Source organism: Chionomys nivalis, chromosome 17 (assembly GCF_950005125.1).
Source record: "Chionomys nivalis chromosome 17, mChiNiv1.1, whole genome shotgun sequence".
Taxonomy (NCBI): domain Eukaryota; kingdom Metazoa; phylum Chordata; class Mammalia; order Rodentia; family Cricetidae; genus Chionomys; species Chionomys nivalis.
In genome coordinates this window covers 2904326-2921096 of record NC_080102.1, presented here as the reverse complement: position 1 = coordinate 2921096, position 16771 = coordinate 2904326, and the positions used below count along the sequence as shown (strand labels likewise).

General features: G+C 44.3%; 1 protein-coding gene across 1 annotated transcript in view; it reads right to left on the bottom strand.

Moving 5' to 3' along the window:
• Spag1 (sperm associated antigen 1) overlaps positions 1–16771 on the bottom strand; it is a 52252-nt gene that overhangs the window by 29589 nt on the left and 5892 nt on the right. Inside the window, exons 4-10 of the mRNA XM_057792535.1 lie at positions 14058–14183; positions 11710–11774; positions 10222–10331; positions 9216–9321; positions 5251–5381; positions 3253–3359; positions 590–749 (exon numbers count right to left, since the gene is read on the bottom strand). Of these exons, the coding sequence (XP_057648518.1) occupies positions 590–749; positions 3253–3359; positions 5251–5381; positions 9216–9321; positions 10222–10331; positions 11710–11774; positions 14058–14183 (805 nt within the window). The remainder of the gene's footprint in view (positions 1–589; positions 750–3252; positions 3360–5250; positions 5382–9215; positions 9322–10221; positions 10332–11709; positions 11775–14057; positions 14184–16771) is intronic.

Here is a 16771-nt window from a genome sequence, read left to right as displayed (position 1 = left end):
AGTGCCAGGCCAGCCTGGGCTACGGAATAATACCATCTCAAAGTAACACCAACAAAAACAAGTAAAAAAGAAAAAGCAGCTGGGGTGGTGGTGGTGCACACCTGGAAGGCAGAGAGACAGGAAGGTCTCTGAGTTCCTGGTCTACAGAGTGAGTTCCATGACAGCCAAGGTTCCACAGACAAACCCTGCCTCAAAAACCACCACCACCACCACCACCACCACCACCACCACCACCACCACCACCACAAAAAAAAAAAAAAAAAAAAAAAAAAAAAGGATGACTGCAGCAAGACGGCTTAGCTGGTAGAGGTGCTTGGTCACAAGTCTGACGTCCTGAATCCAACCCCAGACTTGGGTACAAGCATCCTCTGTCCCCCACACGTGTGCTGCCCGCATCCCTGACCCAGAGTACAAAATACATACAGGTAAAAATAAGTTTAGAAAGAAAAACAGGGCTAAACTTGACTGTAGACTTTAAGAAAAGCTAGAGCAAAGTTTGGGAGACTAACAACTTTTGTAGCAGCAGAGACTCCCAGGTAACCTCGTGGTTGAAACAGCAGTTGGCGGAACCAGAAAGAAAATGCCTCACCTGTATCCGGACCGCCATCTTCACCTTTATCTCCGCTTCCCTTTTCACCTTCATCTCCTGAGTTCTCGATTTCCTCAATAACCATCCTCTTCCCTTTGGTTTGGGGCTTGGAGGCAGGCTCTGCTTTCTTCAGTTCGCTTTCAACCTCTGACAAGGTTTTCTGCAACATAATTGGTTTTCTTTCAATAAAGAACACAATCATTCTTTTGTTTTTCAGAGACAGTCCCTACTCCCACTGTTAAGAGTCCCAAGAGGACCAAGCTACACAACCACAGTGTATGTGCAGAGGGCTCCGATAAGAACTGCGCAGGCTCCCGGGTTGTCAGTTTCATTGTGAGCCCCGTGAGCCCAGCTTAGCTGGTTCTGTCACGGTCGTTCGTTCTTCCTGGTAAGAATATGAAGCTGCTTTAAAATGAATAAACAGAAGACTTTAAAACTCAGGCTAGTTTCCTTTTTACAATGATTTTGTTGTTTTATCTGATTAAAAATGTCCATGTCCACTATAAAATAAGCAAACAAATAAATGAACAGTGAATAACAAAATAAAACAGAAGCAAAATGGGGCTTAAGACACAGCTCAGCAAGCCGGGCAGTGGTGGCGCACGCCTTTAATCCCAGCACTTGGGAGGCAGGCAGATCTCTGTGAGTTCGAGACCAGCCTGGTCTACAAGAGCTAGTTCCAGGACAGGTTCCAAAACCACAGAGAAACCCTGTCTCGAAAAACCAAAAGAAAAAAAAAGAGACACAGCTCAGCAGTTAAGAGCATTGACTGCTCTTGCAGACGACCTGGGTTCAACTCCCAGCACCCACATGGCGGCTCACAACTGTAACTCCAGTTCTCCAAGCTCTGTCGCCCTCTTCTGGCTTCTCAGGCACTAAAATAAGGATGTGGTGCACAGTCAGGACGCAAAACACCCAATACACATAAAATACATTTAAAAAGATGGAAAACAAAGCACCGGGCTCCTCCCATTCACTTAGCAATACTGACATCTTGGTAAGCTTCCAGATGTTTCTGCGCGCGCACACACAGAGAGGTGGGGGCAGTTTGTGTAGCTGAAGTCCTCACATGTGCTGTGAAGGGCAGTGTTCAAAGGTCTGAGATAGTTTGAGCCACTAAAAAGAAAATATTTGTATTGTCCCTCTCTGCTTGAACATTTAAAAATTATTTTATTTAGGGCTTGTGTGAGAGTATGCCACATGCTTGCTGGTGTCTGCAGAGGTCAGAAGAGGATGCCAATCCCCTGCAGCTGGAGTTATCCTAAACTTGGATTCCTCAGTCATCATGCAAACCCACTGAGCATGCAGCACTCGTGTGGGTTACTCTCTATAATCAGGACGTGAGATCAAGGGGAACTGGGAGTAAAAGACCCTCCTGTCTGACCTAAGATGCAGTGATGGTTTGAATGAAAATGCCCCCCATAGGCTCCTATTTGAATACTTGGTCCCTCATCAGTGGATCTGTTTGGGGAGGATTGGGAGGTGTAGCCTTACTGGAAGAGGTGTGTCACTGGGGGTGGGCTTTGAGGATACTGCTTCCTGTTTATCTACTGGTTGTGGAGAAGTTGGGAGCTCTCTCTCTCGCTCTCTCTCTCTCTCTCTCTGCACACCTTTAGATCCAGGACTCAGAAGGCAGAGACAGGCAGATCTCTGAGTTCCAGGCCAGCCTGGCCTACAAAAAGAAACCCTGTCTTCAAAAAACAAACAAAAGACAAAAAACAAAGACGGTAACCTCTTAGCTGTTGCTCCAGCACCATGCCTGCCTGACTGTTGTACTGTTATGCTCCCCACCATGATGGTCATGGACCAACCCTCTGGAACTGTAAGGAAGCCCACAGTTAAATACTTTCTTTTATAGGAGTTGCCTTGGTCATGGTATGTCTTCGCAGCAAGAGAGCAGTAACTAAGACAGATACTTGTGTCTGCCACTAAAGTCATCTAATTAATTTACAGAGTGAAATCTTGTATCTTTCCGGGGCTTGACAGTTACTCTTGAGGCCTTAGTTGGGGACTGCAGCACCGAGCCAGTTAACCCAGGTGGGGACGGGTGCTGCCGACACTAGGGTAACAGCATTCTGTGGCCGTGGTGTTCACTCATAGCCCTATGCAGTTACAGCTGCCAGCGCTGTGTGATACAGTGAGATTTTCTCAGAAAAGCAGAGCTGACTCCATTAGTAGAGAAAGGAGAAAGTTATCAGCTGCTCAGCGGTGTTTCCTTAGGTCTGTGTAACCCCTTCAATTGCTGTCTCGTGGTGGTGGTGACAGTGACCGGTTAGGCAAGCACTCTTCCATTGAGCTGTCCCTGTCCCCACACGCGCGTTCCTCAACAGTTTGCTCTCTTCCATTCCAACTAGATGTCAGCCCTTCCCAGCTCCCAACTTTGTCAAGTCACAGACTCAGCGTGACTCACTCAGCAGGACCGATATCATTTTTAACAGACTTTTGGAAACAGCTGGGTGTGGTGGTGGCGCACACCCTTAATCCCAGCACCTGGGAGGCAGAGGCGGGAGGACTTCGGTGAGTTCAGTGCCAGGCTGGTCTCTCTAGGGAGCCCCAGACCAGCCAGAGTGACAAGGTAAAACCCTGTCTTAAAATACCCAAAATAAATAAAATCAGAAATGGAAAAGACAGAGTTAGGTTTTTAAAACATTTTCTAGGCTTACCTTGGCCACATCATTATGAGGTTCCACACGCAGCACCGTTTGCAGGTCCTCCCTGGCCTCCTGGAGCTTGTTCTGATGTTTGTAGGTAGTAGCACGTCTCAGGAGAGCTGAAAAGGCACCAGTGTGATGGCATGACAGTTTAATGCATAGCCCCATGGCTTCGTTGCGGTTTGCACAGGACACGGGGTCGGTTTGCACAAAGCTCGAACCCCAGGTCTGTGTCTGTGTTGTGGCACACACAGAACGTGCCCTGTTGCACACAGAAGGGGCTTCACTGGGCATCAGTCTGCTCTTTTGATCTTTGAGACTTTCTGCGTCCAACTCAGAGTTGAGTGTGTGTGGGCAGCCTACTAAAGTGTGAACAGTGTGCTAGTTTGAACGAGAATCGTCCCCATGGGCATTGGTATTTGAAGGCGTGGCTGTAGTTGGTGAGGCTGTTTGTGGAGGTTAGGAGGTACAGCCATCCTGGGTTAAGTCTGACACTGGGAGCCGGCTCTGAGAGTGAAAGCCAACTAGCACCTGCAGTTACAAAACGTGAGCTTTCAGTGGCCTGCCCCGTCTGCCACGCCTCCCTGCCGCGACGACTCTTTTCCCTCTGGAATCATAAACCCCTCAAAACTCACTTTCTTAAGTTGCCTTGGTCACAGTGTTCTAACAAAGCAAAGAAAAGTAACCCAAATATGTCGCCTCTCCGGGGCTGCGTCCGAAGAAAGCAGACTTCCTAGGCAGCTTCAGTCCCCTTAATAACTGGTCCTCTAGCAGCACGGGATCCGCCAGCTCCTCCCCTCCTGCCCTTTCCCAGCCCGGTACCGTGCCTGCAGCACGGGAAGCTTTCACAGAACAGTAACACCTGGCTTCTGTTAGCCATAGTTGCCTGTAGTTCATCATTTCCTGAGAATTTAGAAGACCCCTCACGGAACTTTGGTAAACACTGATCGGCAAAGGATAGGTTAAAGCACTTTAGCATTCTCAATGGGGCCGGTTATTTTTGCTTTGGTGGCAGTGGGGAGGGTTGTCTTTGTTGGGCTCAATTTGGTTTAGTTTTCTGAGACAGGGTCTCATAGCATAGATTAGTCTTGAACCCCCTGGACAGCCAAGTACCTTTAAACTCTGGTCTCCCTGCCTCCACCTTCCAGACTGTTCCAGTCAATACAGCTGTTGATGTAATGATTAGACCTTGGGTGTGGTGGCTGTGGCAGAGACCTACATCCCAGCGTTCTGGGCGGTAAAGCAGGGCCAGCCGGTCTCAGAAAATAAACTCCGCTAAAATTATCCAAAAGTGAACTTGGCATGTGGAACTACGGTGGAGACCTGGTGAGCACATTGCAGGGGCCAGAAACTGAGCACTTTGGTAATTTGTGCCAGATTTCTTTTGTAGGTTTCAATTTATAATTTAATAATCATTTAACACTAACAATGTACCTGTCTAGTCCTTTGGTCCATTATATGAGGTTATTTTGTGTAGTCAGACGGTGTCGTGAGAAAAAAAAATAGGCTTAACAATTCTGAAATGCGAGAAATGGCGTATCAGATGTATTTTAATATGTTATCACAGCAAACAAGCAGAAATTAAGCAAAGTTCTCTTGTTATATAACTCAGTTTTAGCCTTAAAATGAGCCATGAAAACCTAAAGGATAAACCATTTTGTAAAATCTTTAATCAAACTTCATTATTGTGTATTGCCATTGTTATTCAGGTCTCTAAACTCCCACAAAGCAGCAGTCATGAGAGAAGACTTATGCATGTAATTTTTAATTTTAGAATATTTGAGTTATCGGAGAATTGTGAGATTAGTACAGATCTCCTCTGACCCCCCCCCCCCCGCATGAAGCCTCCTCTAATGTGAACGTCTTACCATCTCTTGATTGGCTACCACAGTCAAAGAATAAAGAATTCCAAATCAGATTGATTAAAAGTGACGTGCCCAAGGTAGTGGCTCACATACAGAACCCCGAGACTGCCTGAACCATGGGAGCAGAGAGTCACTGTCTAGTTACCTTTGATGTTTCCGGGCTCGAGCTCCAAGGCCTTCTCACAGTTGTGGAGAGCACTGCTCCACCGCTGCAATCTGATTTCCGCTTGCGCTCGATTGTTGTAGGCAGACACGGTGGGAAGGGCTGATAAGCTCCTACGAGAGAACTGCAGGTTGGTGATGGGGAGGCCAAAGACAAGCTCAGCTAAAGTCTTGTTGAACGTGAAATGTCCTCCCAGGCTGGTGGCACAGGTGGTGATTGGATCTGGAAACATTGGGAGGCCTGGCTGAAGAAGGGGGACTCCTGGGACTGTGCCCTTGGGCTTCTCTGTCTTTGCCCCTGGTGCACAGATGCACTCATCCCCATCCCACATCATACCAGCAAGCCCACCGTGAAGCGAATAGCTTGTTCCCACCACCAACTTCACTTCAAAGCCAAGCTAACACCAACTGTTCAACCCTCATGAGCCAAAACAAAGTTTCCCTCCTCGGAGCTGTAGTGCTTGGGTATTTACACAGCTGTGTAAAAGTAACGAGTGCAAAATGTTAGCAAAACAAATATGTATTGTGTAAGGGCTGAACTGTGTCCCTTCAAAGTTTATTTATTGAGCTGGGCAGTGGAGGCACACACTTTTAATCCCAGCACTTGGGAGGCAGAGGTAGGCAGATCTCTGTGAGTTCGAGGCCAGCCTGGTCTACAAGAGTGCGTTCCAGAACAGGCTCCAAAACTACAGTGAAACCCTGTCCCCAAAAAAACAAAACAAACAAAAAAAAAAGTTTATTTGTTTAAGCCCAAATCTTAAGTCCTTTAAGTCCTTTAAGCCCACAATGTTTTGGGACATGAGTCTATTTGGATGTAGGCTTTAGAGAAATAGACCAAGGCTCTAGCCCAGAGTACAGACCTCGGTGCAATTCCCAGCACCACTGTCATGGCCCCCTTTCCAGTCATTGTGATAAAAACAACACTGCAGCCAGGCTTACTTTGGCTCACAGTGCCTCACAGTGCAAATGCAGCCCACTGCGGTGGGGAACCCATCGTATGCACAAGTAGGTAGCAGAGAAAGGTGTGCTGGGGGACAGTGGTCTTTTGTCCTGCCACTTGTATTATTTTTAATAAAACACTGATTGGTCAATAGCCAGGCAGGAAATAGAGGCGGGGCAATGAGAACAGAAGAATTCTGGGAAGAGGAAAGCTCAGTCTGCAGTTGTCACCCTGACATAGAGGATGCAGACGAGAATGCCTCGTTGATAAAAGGTACCAAGCAATGTGGCTAACACAGACAAGAATTATGGGTTAAGATGTAAGAGTTAATTAATAAGAAGCCTGAGCTACTAGGTCAACCAGTTTATGATAAATGTAGACCTCTGTGTGTCTTTGGGACTGAACAACTGTGGGACCTGGCGGGACAGAAACCTCTGTCACAGAGGTGAAAGTGTGCTGCTGCTAAACATCCTATCACCATGGATACAGTTTAGGATCCTTGGCAGGGAATGGCACCAACAGAGTGGGTGGGTTATCCCAACTCAACACAATCAAAATAATCCCCCACAGGCAGGGTGAGGGACCCAAGCTCCCACATGATTCCAGATTCTGTCAGGGTAACAAATAGTACTAGCTATTGCCACCATCACCATTAAAAAAAAAAAACTTAAAAAAGATAATTAGCTTACTATGAGGTCCTTAGAATGGACTCTAGCCTAACAAAATTGATACCCTAATAAAAAGAAGAGATTAGAACGAAATAGAATGACAGGCACACAATGTGGGCATATAAGACAGGTCCCTGTCAGCCTAGGACAGAGGCCTCTGAAGAAATCAACCCTGCCTTCACCTTGAGTTTAGACTTCTAGCCTTCAGAAGTGTTGATATACATCTTGTTCAGACTACTAGGTGTAGTGATATTTTGTTTGTAATCTAACAAATAAAGCTTGCCTGAAGATCAGAGTGTGAAGCTAGCCACTAGTTAGCCATAGAGGCCAGGCAGTGGTGGTGCACACCTTTAATCCCAGCACTTGGGAGACAGAGCCAGAGAAATCTCTGAGAGTTCAAGGCCACCCTGGGCTATGTGAAATTGATCCAGTCTAAAAGAAACAGTGCCTGGCGGTGGTAGATCCTCCTGCCTTTGATCCCAGCACTAGGGAGGTGGAGACGGGAAGGGATATGGCTGGGAGGAGAGAGGAATAGAAGGCAGGAGGAGACAGGAGCTCAGTGCAGTCTGAGCAGGCAGTGTGAGGATGCAGTGTGAGGATCTGTGATTACCCCTTCAGTCTGAGGATTCAGGAGACATAAAAGGTCTCTTTAGCCGGGCGGTGGTGGCGCACGCCTTTAATCCCAGCACTTGGGAGGCAGAGGCAGGCGGATCTCTGTGAGTTCGAGACCAGCCTGGTCTACAGAGCTAGTTCCAGGACAGGCTCCAAAGCTACAGAGAAACCCTGTCTCAAAAAACCAAAAAAAAAAAAAAAAAAAAAAAAAAAAAAAAAAGGTCTCTTTAGTGGCTGACTGCACTGCTTCCCTCATCTCTCCCAGCTTTCACCCCTAATATCTGACTCCGGGTTTTTATTATTAAGAACAATAAGAATTCGTGCGACAACTAGGTCTGTGATATTTTGGGATAGCAGTCCTAGCGAAATAATATGACCTGTGTCACTGAAATACACTTCCCTCCTCTCAGATGACTCTAGCTCATGTCAAGTTAACATAAAAGGAACCAGCGCACGTACTGCAGGCCCCGAGTATCTCCCCACGGAACAGAGCTACTCCACAGGGGGTATCATTGCTCTGTCCATTTAGAAACCAAGAGATACGTGCAACTGAAAATCTAAGGTGTGCCTATTTATAGTCACAGGTAGTAAATGCAGACAAGAGTCCCTCCTGGACAGTCAATTTGCTGTCTTGTCACCAGTAACCACCTAGTCCTCACAGCACCCTCGAAGCTTAGAGCTTTATCACCTTGAGGAAATTAAGGCAAGAGAGGTGAGGCATCTGCCCCAGTATAGAAGGCAGCAGACCTCAATTCTCTGATCCATCAGACCGTACAGCTTAAATTCTTCCGCAAGCTGACCCCACAACAAAGAAGGTAAGGAAAATGTCACTCTATAATGGACAGGAGAATCCACTAGTGAAAATCCACAACAAGAAAACAAACAGCTAGGTGAGATGCTGGGTGCCTGTAATCCCAGGACCTGAAACAGGGAAGCAGGAGGATCAGAAGTTCAAGGCCAACCTGGACTCAAAAGACTGTCAGATAAAGGAGTGGGGGAGAGCGAGCGAGGGAGGGAGGGCAGGGCTGACGTCCACCTGACTGAAGACAAGAGGCTGTACTGAATGAACAACCCATGACTATCCCTTCTACATGAAAACCTGCTATGGGACAAGCCCCTCACTGGGCAATGAGGAGATAATAAAATAAAACAACCGAGCAAGCAGGCTCTGCCCTGGGAGCACCAATCTGAACTGTAGCTTTGAGAAGAGCTGTGAAGGACTGTGAGCTGCTACCAGAGCCGCCAAACCTGGCAACCGTGTGCTGTGTTACGGAATAGAGAGGTCACTTCCTCTAAGGAAGTCAAAGCTGAGTCCTGAGAGATAACGAGGGGAGGGAAACATCCATGGTGAATTCATGACGTCACAAGTACAATCCCCCGAGGGAGACATCCACAGAGACCTTCTGGTCACAAGTGAATTCATGATGTCACAAGTACAATCCCCCGAGTGATTCCCACACAGACTATTCAGTTTATTTGTGTGGTCCCAACAATTAAAACATCACTTTAATTTTACATGTATGGGTGTTTGCCTGCATATATATCTATGACCACATGTGTGCCAGTGCCTAGTTGGGTCCCCTGGAACTGGAGTTACAGCACGTTGATGGCCATGTGGATGCAAGGAACTGAACCTCTGGAAGAGGAGCAAAGTCCTCAACTCCTGAGCCATTGCTTCAGCCCCTAAGATAGCACAATCCAGCCCCAGTAAGATGAAAACCCCCTTGCCTGGTGTAATACATCACGGCCTCTTCGTAATCTCCAGCGTGGAAAGCCTCATTTCCTTTTTCCCTTTCACGATTGGCAAGAAGACACTTTTCCTTCTCAGTTAGACCTGAAATAAACAAACATGAAAACAAAAAAACAGAACCGAAGACCATTTCTCTAAATGCAGGCGTGCTTTGGTTTAAGAGCAGTCCTAGAATTAGGGCAAGCCCTCTGCCGCTGCGCTACATTCCCACACCCCGAGATACCTATTTTGACTGGAGCAGGAAGCCACAGATTAAACAAAACCAATTAAAAGATTACCTAAGTGTAGAGCTATTTCTTTTTTTCTAATCATCCCCAGTTTTTTTAGGAGTTAGTTTTCTTTTTTTGTCCTTTTTGTTTTGCTTTTCAAGACAGGGTTTCTCTGTAGCTTTGGAGCCTGTCCTACAACTCGGTCTGTAGACCAGACTGGCCTCGAACTCACAAGGTCTGCCTGCCTCTGCCTTCTTAGTGCTGGGATCAAAGGTGTGCACCAGGGCTGCCCAGCGAGGAGTTAGTTTTCTTTTGACTAGTTTTGTTTTACTTTGAAGGTTATGTATGGACTTTAGAGGAAAAACTGTCTTGCTTCAATGCAAAAAGAAAAAAAGAGGGAATTTAAAGGAAGAGGATGGGAAATAGGAAACGGAAAACAGAATATTCTAAAAAAATTAGGTTTATATGTAAACTTCATTATTAAGGCCAGCCGTGGGGTTCACTAGCACTTGGATAATGGAGGAAGGACAATTGAGAGGCCAAGGTCAGCATTAGCTATACGTGGAGTTCAAGGCCCACCTGGGCTATATGAGTCTCAAACAAAATTGAGTAATTAAAGAGAAATAAATTTGTTAGAAGTGGTCAACTCTGACCAAAAATCTATAAACTTTAATGGAAACCAACAATGCTCAAAGATAAGGTTTCCTAGCTGACAAGTTTTTATCATAATTCACAGGCTGGAAAGTGGTGCATTATTTCCATTCTCTCTTATTACCTGCTGTGTCTATTTTTGTTTCAATTTTAGACAAATGAGCCTTGTTGTTTACTATTGTCTTTTCTTTGTAATCTTCATCAATTTTTGAACATTCTTTTTCCACGTCAAATCTAGAAGAACAACAAAAAAGGGGAAAATGAATAGCATCCTACAAGTAAGAAACTGATGTGGGAATGATTTCTTTCTAATTTGTTGCTTTCATTGGTTAATTAATAAAGAAACTGCCTAGACCCATTTGATAGGCCAACCCTTAGGTGGGTGGAGTAAACAGAACAGAATGCTGGGAGAAAGAAGCCGAGTCAGGCAGTGGCCATGATTCTCCCACTCCAAACGGACTCAGGTTAAGATCTTTCCTGGTAAGCCAGCTCGTGGTGCTACACAGATTATTAAAAATGGGTTAGATCAATATGACATAGCTAGCCAATGAGAGGCTGGAACTAATGGGCCAGGCAGTGTTCAAAAGAATACAGTTTCCGTGTAATTATTTTGGGTAAAGCTAGCTGGGTGGCGGCAAGCGGCCCACCACTCCACTACAAGAAACAAACTCATTAGTGTATCGAAAGAGGAAATGCTTGGGACAGACTCAGTATGGGAGTTGAGATTTGGTGGCTTTGTTTTGTTTTTTTGTTTGTTTATGGGCTTTTTTTTTGTTGTTCTTGTTTCTTTTTTTTCCAGAGGGGTTCACTATGTAACCCTGTCCTGGAACTCACTCTGTAGACCAGGCTGGCTTCAAACTCAGAGATCCACCTGCCGCTGCTTCCTGGGTGCTGGGATTCAAAGTGTGTGCCACCACTGCCTGACTGAGTTTTTTTTTTTTTTTTTTTTTTCGAGACAGGGTTTCTCTGTGGTTTTGGAGCCTATCCTGGAACTAGCTCTTGTAGACCAGGCTGGTCTCGAACTCACAGAGATCCACCTGCCTCTGCCTCCCAAGTGCTGGGATTAAAGGCGTGCGCCACCACCGCCCGGCGAGATTTTTTTTCTAATGCTGGCAAATATTCGCATCCACCCAATGAGATCTATGGGGAATCCACAAGTTAAAACACAACGCTCACGCCTGCTTCGTATACATGCAACCTAAGCATAGTTTTATATAATGCTTTAAATGATTTTATGAATGAAACAAACGTCTCATTGTGTGGACTCATCCCCTGACCATGCTAAGAGTTTCAGATGGGGACATTTGGACATTAGATTTTTGTGTTACTAATGTTCAACCTGTACTCTGTCCATACTCTGAAGAGAAACACTCTTCATAGGTTTGTTCCTTGAGTTGTCTGCATTCTTCCTCACATGGTGGCACCCATTTATAATCCCAGTGCTGGGAGCAGAGGCAGGTGGATCTCTGAGAGTTCGAGGCCAGCTAGAGTTATGTGGCAAACACCATATAAAAAGTGTTTGGTAGCTTTACTAATGTAATTTGATACACTTGATTTATCAGGTTTATACTATTTTAAATTATAGGATCTAATGAAGAAATATGAAACATACTTATCCCACTCTGCATAATCCCTTGGGATTTTCTTCTTGACTGGCTTACTTTTAGAATATACTTCCTGAAAGAATAAAAGCATACTTCGTGAGACACTTTCAGTCTAAGATCACCAGGATTTATTATAAATGCACTGTGATCCATGAGAGTAAGATACATAAATGGAATGGATCAAAAATATAGGTTTCCTTGAGGTTAAAACAACTCCTGCATCATGATATAATAAACTACTGAGGTAAAAGACAGGGTTTCAAATTTATAGTTAATCCTGAGATCCTGAGGATAATCTCACAGACTTTTAAGGACTTACATAATATTTGAAAATTCACGTGAGCATTAATGTTTTTCTTAAAATGAAAGCAGCACTGAGTTCAGTCTTCTTCTTCTTCTTTTTTTTTTTTTTTTTTTTTTTTTGGTTTTTCAAGACAGGGTTTCTCTGTGGTTTTGGAGCCTGTCCTGGAACTAGCTCTTGTAGACCAGGCTAGTCTCAAACTCACAGAGATCCACCTGCCTCTGCCTCCCAAGTGCTGGGATTAAAGGCGTGCGCCACCACCGCCCAGCTTCAGTCTTCTTCTTAAGCCGAGGCATTTAGAGGAGCAAGAACAATGATTTGCCGTATTGGTATTTGGAATAATACCAAAAATAAAAATAAAAAAGCAGGTCATAGCAAACTGCTGCTGAGGCTTCCCGGGTCTGCTCTCCAGCCTTTGCTCTCTTCCCGACACTGCATTCCCTGACTGATGACTATGTGCTTTCTCCTTGTGACAGGTGACACGGCCACTGCAGTCTAGATTATAACCATCAAGGCCTCATCAGAGTGAACAATAGTGGCTTTCCTCTATTCTATCCCATAGAGAAACTACAAGGAAAGGCTCCAATGAGCTGTTCAGGGGCAAAGTGACCCAAACTAGGTCCTAGACCCCATTGCTGATGATGGGGAAGCTGGGCAGGTTCTGCACACTAGCCATTAGACTGGGGAGCACTTAATCTCCCTGAACATGTCATACAATGCTGCCCTTGGAATGTACACAGAGAAGGGAGCTGTGAAGGTGAAAGTAGATGCTAGGGGCAGCTGTCGTAGCCGAGATGGCCAGCAATACTAGCAGCTGGAAAACCAAGGAGGAATCCTCCCCTCCAGGCTTTAGGAGCATGGCCCTGTCAATGCCCTAGCCATAGACTTTCAGCCTCTAGAACTATAAAGCACATTTCTCTTGTCTTAAACCAACCAGTTTGTTAGAAAACTAATACAAGTGGCACAACTTAGTTGTTAAGCAGAGTTGTAGAGACAAACACTGGAGTACTAGACCTGGAACAACAGATAAGAGCACTGGCTGCTCCTGCTGAGGACCCAGGTTCAGTTCCCAGCACCTGCATGGTGGCTCACAACCATCTCTAATGGGGATTTTATGCCCTCTTCTGGTGTGCATGAAGACAGAATTCTTGTGTGCATAAAAAACACATAAACAACAACATAGATATAAGAATAACAAGAACACAAAATGGAAAGACTTGGGTAGTCATTCTGTCAGAAATAGCAAGATGATCAAGTGCACGAAGGGACAGAGGGTCATCTCTACACGCTTAAACCATTGTGTGCCACTTCCTTCACACAGGCAGTCAGCTGACTTATACAGTGACATAACCTTTGTGCCTCTACCATAGGCAGAATTATCCCCCGAAGTTGGAAACACTGAGAAATATCTTTCGTTCTCTTAAAAATTGGCCAAAATAGCAAAAGGGAAAAGATGAAAGATGTTGACCTCAAAATGCAAGCCTTCAGAAAAGGTAGCTTCATTTCCACCACCCAGTGATCAAACCTAAGTTTACATAGGGAAGCAGACAGGCCTGATGGCACAGGCCTGTAATCCCAGCTATTTAGAAAGATAGAGAGTCACAGGTTCAAGGCTAGCTTAGAAGGAGACACTGTCTCAAAATAAAAAGTAAAAGTGGTATACACTTATAACTCAGTGGCACAGGCCTTGTTAAGTGTGAGGTCCCAAGTAAACTCTAGTACCACATCAAAAATAAAAAAAGAAAGGGAAAGGGAGGAGTGAAAGGAAAAGAAAGGGGGAGAAGAGGAGTAATCAGGAGTTACCAGAAGAGGGAAACCCTACACACTTACTTACATCACAGTGTATCAGAAGAGGGAAACCCTACACGCTTACATCACAGTGTATCAGAAGAGGGAAACCCTATACACTTACATCACAGTGTATCAGAAGAGGGAAACCCTACACACTTATGTCACAGTGGTTTACTCTGATAGACAGGAGATATATATATATCCCTGTAAGTCACAGCCACCACCCTTGTCCCTGTCAGTGCCCCCCATACCAGAAAGGCCTACCTTGCCACTATGAGGGCAGCTGTCTGAGCCACGAACTGGAGGCAAATGATCTTCCACTCCTGAATGTGCTTCGGGGTCATGAAAGTGCCTTGCATTTTCCTCTCTCTTGATTTCAGATACCCAACTCTGAGAAGGATGGAGCAGAAGGCAACCGTAGAGTGTGAGGTCACTGACCATGCATTAGGAAGGATGTGAAGAGCTCTCTCGGCTCACTTCCTGTGTCGTTCTCTCTGGAATATCTTTCCTTTTATTTTTGATTGTTATAAATACCCATAACACAAAATTTATTTCATTAATTTCATAATTCAATGTGTAGTTAAGTCTCATTAAGAATATTTGGGGGCTGGCACGAGATGGCTCAGCTGTTGAGGGTGCTTGCAGCTGAGCCTCAACAACTTGAGTTCAATTTCAGGACATGTGATGTGTGGTAGTTTGAATGTAACTGGCCTGGCCCCCATGGTCTCATAGGGAACGGCGCTAATAGGAGGTGTAGCTTTGTCAGAGTGGGCATAGCCTTGTTTAGGTGTGTCACCATGGAGGCAGGCTTTGAGGTAGCCTATGCTCAGGATACAACTGGTTTCAGTTGACTTCCTGTTGCCTGCAAGTTATAGGACTTTCAGCTACTCCTCCAGCACCTGCATGCTGTCATGATAATAGCATAATAAACCTCTGAAACTGTAAGGAGCCCCCTCAATTTTGCACACACGCACACAAGCACACACACACAAATAAATGTAATTTTAAAATATGGCAAATATAAACAAACAAACAAAAAACAGCCAGACTGGACTCAACTAGAAAAGTAGCAACAGAAGTTCAAATATATTAAAACACAAAATGAAATCCGATGGTTTACAAGAAGCCTCAGAACTAATCTATAAATTCAACAAGATCACAAGGCATAATGTTAAACTTTAAAGATCAATTTGATAATTATAAACTCATATACAATTTAAATTCTAGGATGAGAAAGATGGCTCTATGGCTAGGAGCATTTGACACACAACCAAGAGGCATGAGTTCAGACTCACATAACAGCTAGGAGTGATCTCATGGACACCTGTAGCCCTAGCTATGCTGGTAGTGGAAACAGAAAAGTCATGGGGGCTAGCAAAAACAAAAACCATACAAGCTCCAGGTTCAAGGAGAGATCTTGCCTCAAAGGAACAAGGCAGAGCATGATAGTGCAGGATCCTCAATGCCCTCCTCTGGCCTCTGAGGACATACACAGGTGCATGGAACCTACATACGTGGGTTACACCTCATGTGTGCACACACAAAATAAATAAAGAAATAAAATTCCACCGACATGAACTATCTGGAGTAGCCAAAACCAGGAATAGAAAGCAATTGATAGTGGCTGGGAGCCTGGGAAATAGAGACCTTTTGTTTAATAAGCAAAGAATTTCTTTTTTGCACAATGAAAAAGTTCTGGAGAGTGGGTGAGCAAGAATGTAACTATACTCAGAATATATTCAACACTACTGAACTGTTGACAACAAAGGCAAAATGGTTAAAATGGCTGCAATCTGGATCCTAGAGTGTATAAAGTTTGTATTTTATCTCAAGCATCTAAAAGAAAGTTAAGATGATGAATTTTATGTTATTTGTATCTTATGACAAATTTCATAATGAGGTGACTTGAGATGAATAATAAAGAAGTATGAAAAAGAAATATGAAATAGGAATAAATTTAACTGGAAAAAGTATATATTGAAAAAATATTAAGACGCTACTGTATAAAATTAAAGACTATTTGGGCTGTGCTGTGGATGCACTTCAGTGGTAAATCTTTTCTTGTTTTCAATAGTTTATTTTTATTTTATGTGCACTAGTATCTTGCCTGAATGTATGTCTCTGTGAGGATGTCAAATCTTATAGTTACAGACAGTTGTGAGATACCATGTGGGTGCTGGGAATTGAACCTGGGTCCCCAGGAAGAATAGTCAGTGATCTTAATCACTGAGGCATTTCTCCAGCCCAGTAAATCTTATACTAAGAAAAAGGGAGGCCTAGGTTCAATCCCTAGTGTCAGTGTGCTATGCACACACACACATACATACTTGCATGCACGCACATGCATACATACTTGTATGTATGGGATGTCTACATATGTTATTAAATCACATTAAGAGACTACAAATAAAACTATATTATCAGCTCAATAAATGCTGAAAAAGTCTTGTTTTATAAAATTTAAAACATACTCATGAAAGAAATTCTTATTGAATAAGGATCAGGTAGAGGGTGGTGGCACACACCTCTAATCCCAGGACTCAAAAAACAGAGGAGGGTGAATCTTTGAGTTCAAGGCCAACCTGGTCTACATAGAAAGTCCCAGGACAGCCAAAGCTACATAGAAAGATCCTATCTCAAAACAAATCAAACAACAACAAAAAACAACCAAGGGACAGAGGTAACTTCCTAGTATTAAAAGGGTACTTGTATAAAATCTAAAGGTAATATTATACTTAATGATGAGAGGCTCATTTCATCTCTAAGGGACCTGCAGAGCTTAATGAATGGAACAGTATACAATGTTCATGAATGAAAGCCTCAATATTGTTAAGATCTGGTTCGTAAGACAAATATGGGGGAGCATGCCTTTCATCCCAGGTGGAGCTCTGGGAGGTCCAGGTCAGTCAGCACAGCGTGTTATAAGTCAGCCAGAGAGACATAAAGACAGGGCCTCAAGAGGAAAACAGAACAAAACA